General features: G+C 53.7%; 1 protein-coding gene and 1 long non-coding RNA gene across 6 annotated transcripts in view; one reads left to right on the forward strand and one right to left on the reverse strand.

Annotated features, from left to right (window-relative positions):
- Positions 1-6,076, reverse strand: part of GATA4 (GATA binding protein 4) — a 27,062-nt gene extending 20,986 nt beyond the window's left edge. For 2 of the 5 annotated variants that reach the window (XM_048937444.1, XM_048937443.1), the window contains exon 1: positions 3,748-4,457. In XM_048937444.1, the coding sequence (XP_048793401.1) occupies positions 3,748-4,273 (526 nt within the window). In that variant the 5' untranslated portion in view covers positions 4,274-4,457. Of the gene's footprint in view, positions 1-3,747; positions 4,458-4,482; positions 4,605-5,234; positions 5,352-5,908 lie in introns of those variants that run through there. The other 3 variants (XM_048937446.1, XM_048937447.1, XM_048937445.1) reach the window with 3 other exon arrangements.
- Positions 4,632-8,478, forward strand: LOC125689835 (uncharacterized). Its single transcript, XR_007375421.1, has 3 exons — positions 4,632-4,724; positions 5,318-5,559; positions 7,439-8,478. It is a non-coding gene; the product is annotated as an uncharacterized LOC125689835 (long non-coding RNA).
- The last annotated feature ends 389 nt before the right edge of the window (positions 8,479-8,867 follow it).

Consider the following 8,867-nt stretch of genomic DNA (forward strand, 5'->3'; position numbering starts at 1 on the left):
AAATAAATCATTGCTTTTGTTACAGGAGTAAAACCGCGCCTTGAAATTTGTGTTCAGAGGAGAAAAAAAATAACGAATCCTGGTTTGTTAAAGTGTTAGACTTGGAGCCACCTCCCATTGCCTTCGATTCCTCTGCTTTGCAAATATATACACATAAATATATATACAAAATGTGTAGTACATGATCTTATATGTAGCACGTACTGCGCCGCAGCTGCTCTGTGCAACATTCCTGTTTGTATCGAATGCCGTTTCCAATGACGGATCTACATCATTGATCTATTGTTGCCACTTTCTTTGCAGTTTTAAATATGTTGTTTGGGGATGCCTGGGGGGTAAAGAAATTAATAGCACGCTCAAATCCTGCATCCCTATCCCTTAGTTGCTTGGTTTTGCCCTCAAGTCCCACACCGCGCTCTATGGCCGCGGTGACAATTGTGGAGGGCTGTGATTGATCAGTTTGCTCTTAGCGGTGATATTTTTTTGCAAAGGGGAAAGAAGTTGAGGGATAAAGCATCCCGGAATGCCTTCCTCAGCCCAAAGCCAAAGTGTTCAGAGCCCTGCCTTTGAGCAAAAGCCAAACCTCATCCTTCTCAATGTTGCCCCGGGGCATCTGCAGGTAGGGCAGGGGGTGTCCGAAAGCGATGAGTCACTGGAAATGTTGGCCTGGGGATGCTACCAGGAAAAGCTCTTCGCATCCCTATGGGAAAGTGTTAAGATCTGGTTCCCAATCTCCCAACAGCACCGAAAAAACATTTTCCAACCGAGCACAGCGTCTGCTCGGGGCTTTGATCTTTGCAGTGCCTGGTCGGGGACTTGGCAAAAGATGGAATGAAATGCAAAGGGCCAGCAGCTGCCCTACGTATGGTTGTGATGCCTTGATTCAACAATGCTATGATTCTGTGACTCTATGAGTCAATGATTCTATGATCCTACAATTCTACAGTTCTATGTTTCTATGACTCTACAATTCTACAGTTCAGTGATTCTGTGATCCTTTGACTGCAGTTCTACATTCCTATGATTCTACAACTCTACAGTTCAACAATTCAATGATTACACCGCTCCACAGTTCTACAATTCTTCGATTCTACAATTCTGTAATTTGGTGATTTGGTGGTTCTGCAATTCTGCAATTCTATGATCCCATGATAATTCTACAAAATGTCCCATGCCCTGAAGTGCTCCCAAGCACGGCAGCAAAATTCAGCCTCCTCTGGACGCTGGAGTAGAAAGTGAAGAAAAATAAAAAGAACAGCGAGAAGAAGAAATGGAGCAGCAAACAAAGAAAAATCCCTTCTATTTTGCTTCCATTTTTCTTCTGTTTTGCAGAAGTTTGCACCGGCTGCAGTGAAAGAAACATAATCACACTGCAGTGAAATTGCAGTGGGATGGGGAAGCAGCATCTGTCCGCCATCCCCTTGCTGCAAATCACCTCGATCCACACTCGTCTCCGCCTGGCCAGGGGGAAGGAGCAAACTACCCTCCTGCACTGGTTTTGGGGTGGATTTCAAGTATTTTGGGGGCAGTTGGGAGCAGCAGGAGGGGCTCCTGGAGGGGTGCTGCCCATGTCCCATCCCACACCTGCAGCAAGTTCACGGCCTTGGGCTGCCAGCTCTGATCCTCCCTGCGGGGTAATGAAGTGCTCCCCAGACAGACCTCCAGAAGCCCAATTGGGGCATCGTGAACACGCATCAGTTTTATTTTTCCCTATATTTATTTACGCTTCCCAGACTGCTGTTTGATACCACAGAGCTGCTATGGCCCCCCCAAATCCTTCCTATTAGGGAAAAGCAAGAAAGCATTTATTTCAGTATTGTTTTCTGTCACCTTCGAGTACGGTTTCACTGAGCTTTTCCTGCAGCCCTGCTTATCAGTGGGAAATAAATGCCGTTCCCAATTGCGTAGACTACATGTCTGAGTCTGCAATCCCAACTATGCGTGCGCTTGAGCTTCGTTAGAAATAATAATAACTAATATTATGGTATTGACAGACTGCTCTGCAATTAAAGCAGTCCTAGGGAGGCATTTTCCACTCAGCAAAATCACGGGAGGAAAATGAAAGTGCTGCAAGGACCGCTCGGTTTCACAGAGCCTTGCGCCAAGGGCAACGTTTCCACCCAGAGACTGTGCGGAGAAAGAAATATCCTAAGGAAAGGCCAAGGAAGGAGCTTGGACCCCAAGCTGCCCACCACGGAGCTGCCTTCCACGCCATCCCCGTTTCTATCTGCACCCTGAATTTTGGGCAGCTTCGTGCCATCGGCGCGGTGCTGTGAGAGCTCGGCACAAAGCACGGGGAGGCCGCAGCCGCGGGGCAACAGCACAGAGCTCTGCTCAGCGCAGGGCTTGGAACCCCCAAATCACCTGAATGTTGCCTGGTATTTCTGCAACTACACGTCTTCCTGTTGATCATTTCATTTTCTTAAGCCCTTTTTATGGCTCAGAAGTCATTCGTGACCGCTGCATAAAGGCGGTATATTTTTTTCCCATGAGAAGAGATGCCACGGTAGTCAAATACAAATGCATAAATGATCCAATTCAGCAGCTCCTGGTTTTCCTGCACATCCACCATCGCACAGCTTCCCCAAATCCCTTCCTCAATGGCCTCTATCCCTGCTCTGCTCCCCATTTTGAGCAATCTCTTAATGCTCGAAGAAACGCAAAAGGCATCGGCAAGGCCAAGCCTTCGCCGACACCCGACTTTCACTTTGATAACACCTAAAAATAATGCAAAAGACTGAGAAAATCTCATGGGACAAGGTGGGAAAAGTGCTCTCTAAAACGCAGGTTAAAAAGTGCAATCCTGAAATTTATCAGCCGACGAATGCGAGCCGTTTGCCTTTCGTTTTGTTAAACCCAAAGCTAACAGCAGTAGCTCCACAACGAGACCATGGGCAACAGAAGGAGATTTATAAGGGCAGTCCCTCGGCCCCACTCTTCTCTCCATTTCTCCTTTTATTCTATCCAAAATACAGCAGCAATATGTTAAGCCTTGTGGGGCGATTTCTTTGGTGTTAGGACGGGGCTGCTTATGGAGATTCAGATGTCGGCCGCAGGCGGGGATCGGCTCGAGGGATCCTGGATGGGTTTTTGGCAATGGGGGCTCTGAAATTCAATTCTGGGGCACTCAGCTGCGCTGAGCCACCTGGGGGGACCCCAAAATAGCAAAACCAGGTGCCAGCGGCTGTAAGAATGAAAGTGGAGACGTTGCTTCACCTCTGTCATTTTTTCCCAGCCCAGTTTTCCCCAAAACTACAAAGAGGACACAGCACAAAGCAGAGAGCTGAGGTTCACATACTGAACTTCTCTCATGCATTCAGTCCCTAAATTTCTCCCTTCTGCACCAAAACCAAGCCCGGGAAGGGGCTGCCTGTGTGCTCCTGGTCCCAGAATGTTCACGGAGCTATTTGCAGAGCAAACCCTTCCATGGGAGCTCGGCACGTGATTTCTGGCCGCTCCAGGCCTACCTCCATTTAACTTTCACATTTTTTTCTTTTGGAATCGCATCCCTTGAGGACTTTTTGCAACGGTTGGGCTGCGTCCATCCCACCACAACCTATGGGGAAGCCCGAAATTTTGCATCTCCAGCAGAGATGCATTCGAAACCCGCCAGAGAAAAGGATGCACGGATAAAGATTTGGGGAGCACACGGAGTGAAAGCCTCCCTTCTCCCTTCTCCTTTCTCCTTTCTTCCTTCTCCCTTCTCCCTTCTCCCACCCCATCCCTGCCTCAGGGTGGTTTGCTCACCGATGTTGGCGTGCCGGGCGGCCGCGGGCGTCCCTCTGCTCTGCAGGTTGTGCAGCATGGGGCTGTCGAAGGGCGAAGAAGTCCAAGTGGTGGCCATTTCGGGGCTCACATACGCTGGGTAAGGGCTGGAGTAGGAGCTGCCGAAGCCCCGGCCGTATTGCTCCCTCCCGTTAGCAGAAAGGCTCAAGGAGCTGCTGTAAGCCGCCGCTGCATCCCGTGATGAGGTGGAGGGGATGGGAGTGCTGGTGGAGAAGGAGAAGCGAGGTGACACGGGCGGGTGGGAAGATCCGGGGTTGTATGCGGCGCTTTCAGCTCCAGGTTGAGTCCAGATGGAGTGGCTGGAGACGGGGCTGGCTTGCTGGGAAGAGCCGCTGCTGGGCAGGTAGGGCAGGCTGGGGAGCATGGAGGGGACCCTGGTGGTGGGCACGTAGACGGGGGACGCGGCGGCAGCGCCGTGCATGAAGCCACCTGCCCCTTCGTAGGACGGGGGGCCAGGGTTCGCCGCCATGGCTAAGCTCTGGTACATCTCGCAGCGGGGCCCCCCAAACCCCAGATGGGTCTCCGAGTGCAATCCAGAGCGATGGGGAGCCGGCGAACCACCCCGATTCCCTTCTCCAGCGCTGGAGGCGGATGGAGCGGTGTTGCGTGGGTCCAACCTCGCAGCCCTGACCGAACTGTGGCCGGTGATGGGATTTTGTCCTTCACCCACCCCTCCCCACCACCCACCTTCCCCACCTTCAGCAGGTCCCCAGCCAGCAGTCCCGGTCCCCTTTAGCTTCTGCTTGGCCTTAGCTTCTCCCACCGGGATCCATCCATCGGCTCCCCCCCCTCAACAGTGGGGCCGGGCTGCTTAAAACCCTCGGGCAGTCTCCTCCCCGTCCAACCTCCCCCCACCCCCCCACCCCGGCCCGTCCTACACCAGCACCGGGCGATGGGAAGGGGATGCAGGAGCCCACCTCGGGGCGAGGTGGGGGGGGGTAAGGAGGTTAGAGCAGGGCCTAGGGCTGGGGGGGGAGGTGAGATGGAGAAGTCAGGGAAGGGGGGAGCAGCCGGGAAAGGTGAGAGACAGAGAAGCCCTGGAGCAAAACCTTTGTCCCGCAGGTAGGGCCGGTGCTTTAAGCTGCTAATGGCCAACTCCCCCCCCCCCCCCCTCCCCCGGGGCTGGTGTTTGATGTGGGGAGGCTGAGAACTGCAGGGAGGGCTCTGGGGGGGGAGCAGGTGGGAATTAAATTAAGCTTTTGCTTGGCCTCCAGCTGCCCTGCCCCACGTGTGGCCGTGTCACCCCACAGCCACGAGTGGGGGCTGAACGGTGCCTCTGTTTCAGTGGGGAGCAGCCCCCTGCCCAATTCCTCCTCCCACAGGGTTGCAGTGCTCTTTTCACACGAGGGAGACCCACTGGGGACGCCGAGGTTGGGCTGTAGGATGGAGCAGGCACTGCGTTCTGGTCCTTTGGTTTTGGGGGCAGAAAGCTCAGTTTCGGGACTCACCACTCATTGCTCGCGAAGGCGAAACCCCACCAAATGCCGCCGGAAGGGGAGCAAAGCAAAATAAGCTGCTGTTTTCTGTGCAGTGGATGGATCCTAGAAAACCCAGGGCCGTCTGGAGTGGAGAACTACGGCCAGAGAACCAACTCCTGGGACGGATTTGGGTTGAACCAGCAGATCCCCCAGGTTGAACCCCTTCTGCCGGGCTGAATTTAGCAGCGGGAGAGATAACCAGGAGATAAGGGCTGATACCCGGCAGGACAGCAGGAGACCGGCCGAGGGAAGGGGGAGAAGCTGGAGGCCGAGTCCTGCAGTGCTTCAGGAGCGGGTAAGGATGGCAGCGGGGTGGGGAAAAAAAGGGGGTTTAGGGGGGCTCTGCTTCATCCCAAAGTGCAGATGGCGGATAGGATGCTGTGTTGCAGGCTTAGCATGAGCCCGGTTCCCATTGGGGTCTCCAAAGAGGAGCAGGATCCCACAGAGGGGTGGGAAAAGGAGTAAATTCCTGTCTTGTCAGCAATAATAATAATAATAATAATAATAATAATAATAATAATAGGACCCAAACCGAAATTGAGTCCGAAGAAACAATAGGAGGAAGTTATTCGGGGAGGCCGAGAGGAAGGGGCTCAACGAGGCTGCAGCGAGCGGGAGGAGAGGGGATGGGGAATGAGACCCACCTTAATGCTGGGGGCAGGAGGTGGTGGGGGGTCCGGGGGGGTCCCCTCGCTGTGTGGGGCAGCCCCTGTTGCGTGGGGCACCCCTCGTTCTCGGGGAGGCAGAGGGCAAAGGGATGCCGGGCTCCTGCTGCGCCGATGGGGTGCAGAGGGGTAATGGGGTTTTGTCCGCGTTCCCCCTACCCCAAAAAACCCAAACTTTTCCCCTCTCCCCAGTGTGGCCCAGCTCCCCAGTCCCACTCGCTGAGTGGTTTGCCCACGTCACGTGGAAGTGGGCGGCGATGAGAGGAAAGAGGTGGTGGTGTTGGAAGGGTGTGTGTGTGTGTATGTGTGTGTGTATGTAGGGGGGGGGGGGGGGGGGGTTGGTGCCTCTTGCACCATCAGCCGGGCACCAGGATTCATTGCCATGCCAAAAAAAAGGGGGAAAAAAAGGGGAGAAGGGGAGGGGGGGGGGGAGGGAAGAATAAAATAATGAAATCAAAGCATGGAATGATTGCACGGCCAGGCAAAATCCAACCTTTCCACGCACCCAAATGGTGCCCACCTCGCAGAGGGGACAAGGCTGGGGTACAGGGCAACCTCAATCTGTTTTGGAATGACGCTGTTCCTTTGGGACAGTCAAAGGAATTTCTCCAAGCTGCTGCCCCAACGTCTGGCAGAGGCCACTGGATCTAAAGGTTTAGTGGGAGAATGTGGGGCAGCTCAATGGAGGGGGTCCTACTGGGGTCTGGGGATCTCTGCTCCCTGAGAACGGTGCTCATACCCTGAATATTCCCTAACACCCACACCCTGGGTTTATAGAGCCCAGAACCCTGGGTTTGTGATGCATTTTAGGGGGGGGGGGCTCTGAGCAGGGAGAAGCAAGAGCTGGGTGATGGCAAAGGATCTGGGGGCTCAGAAAGAGGGAATTAGGAATCTCCATCCGAAAGAGATTTCTTCTCTTTAGGTTCAGGGAGGAAAGGAGGGGGGAAGCGATTTATGGGAATTGTATCCCAGCTTTAGAACAGCTCCCAGGGGCTCCCCCAGTCCCATTGAACCCAAAATGGGGACTCCAGAGCAGCTGGAAATGTGGCTGGGAGAGATTGGGGCAGGCAGACCAAGCAGAACATAGTTATGAGCACCTATGAAATAATAGACCTAACAGCCATAGGCAGAAGGGCAGCGCAGGCAAATAGAAGCAACAGCAGCACTCTGTGCAGTGAAATATGTACACTTTGGGGTTGATTTTTTTATTTTTTATTATTTTTTTTTTATTTTTTGCACGTGGGGGAATTAATTGGAATGTTTCCATTGAGGTTATATATGCCTAAATACAAACGCTGCGTGCAGATGGGGCTTAAAACCTGTTGGACGCTTGCAGGAACGCGTGTGGTGTATAAACACGTCGATACACTCCTGCCTAAATATACAGCGTGATTTCTGTGTGCCTGTGGGTAAATGCGTGTGGGGGGGGGAGCTGTCGGTGTGCCGAGAAAGGAGACAGAATTGAATGTATCGATGTGTCCTTTTTATTTTCTCTTCTCCCCAAAGCAGCCGCCTGCCCAACTGCGCCTGGTTTGGATTCCCGTCTATCTCTCTTCTCCATGCAAGATCTCCCGGATTTCCCCTACCAGAGAAGCCCTGTGTTGAATTTCTAGCGCACATCACCTCTTTCTTTTCTTTTACTACAAAAAAAAGAGAGAAGAATTTCGATGGAAAACGGCTACGGCTCTGCTAGCAGCACCGCCAGGAGCAGAGATCTCAAGGAGCGCCTTTGCTTTGCCTTTCCAAATGACGACAAAACAGAGGCACAAAAAGCAGAACCCGGCCCCACGTCCCTGTGCGGGCAAAGCCCCGCAGAGCCGAGCATCGAAAACGCTGCGGGGGCAAAGGAGCGGACGGGAGGAGGGTTGGGGGAAGCTGAGCTCTTGTCGCACCCCGCAAACATTTATGTATCTTAATCGTTGTAATTAAAAACGAAAGCAGGAGTCGGGGATGCGGCGGAGCGCGGGGAAAATCCATCTATCGATGAACGAAGAAATCGACAAATGAAGAAGTAAAATCTCGAAGTGAATCGATGTGATTTCGGGGAGCGACCTCCCGAAAAGAAATCACGGCGCTGCAAACGAAACGGGGTCGGACGGCGCTCCGGGCAACGAACCGCGTCCTTCCCACGCTGCTCCTCAGCCGGGGGGCGGTCAGCGGCCGCTGCGGGGCCGTTTTCTCCCGCATGGGAACGGTGGATAACGAACAGCGAAAGAGATCGGGGCTGGGGACGGAGGGAGAAATCATTTCCGAGTTGCTCCGCGGGTCCGAGCTGAGAATTGTTTCAAAATCGCGCACACAAACACACAAATAAAATGTTTAGGGAGGCAAACGAAGCGGGAGGGAAATGTTTCAGCGTGGGGCAGGGGATAATTGGGTGAACGCAGCCGGCGGATGAGCGGCTAAATGGATGGATGGGTAAATGCGCCAAACGCGCAGGGGTATTTTTAAAGGATTCTGGTTGTTATTTCGAGCCGGGAGGGATCTGTGTGCCCTGCGAGGGCCGTCGGAGGGGTCTGCATAGAGCCGGCACAACCTGAGCCCGGCTGCAGGGACGAGTCCCGGATCGTGGCATATTATATATATGCACCCTCTGGTATCGATCTATACGGATCGATGGGTTTGTGGATAGGTCTATGGATCTATAGGTTTATAGAGCTATAGGGTTATAGAGCTACAGGGTTACAGATCTGTAGGTCTGTAGAGCTGTAGGGTTACGGGTCTGTATGTTCGTAGAGCTGTAGGTTTCTCGTTTATAGGGCCGGGGAGCGGCAGCTTGGGGCTTCGCACGGCGCTGGTGCGGAGCAGCAGCGGCGATGTGGGGTGCGGGACGGGGGGTATCGAGGAAAAAGGGAGTGTGGGGGGGGGGGGCTGGCCTGGCTGCCACCGGGTTTGGGGCACGATCGGGCCGGGCGGGAGGAGCCCTGCGAGCACGGAG

The sequence above is a fragment of the Lagopus muta genome, chromosome 2 (genome assembly GCF_023343835.1).
Source record: "Lagopus muta isolate bLagMut1 chromosome 2, bLagMut1 primary, whole genome shotgun sequence".
Classification (NCBI taxonomy): Eukaryota; Metazoa; Chordata; class Aves; order Galliformes; family Phasianidae; genus Lagopus; species Lagopus muta.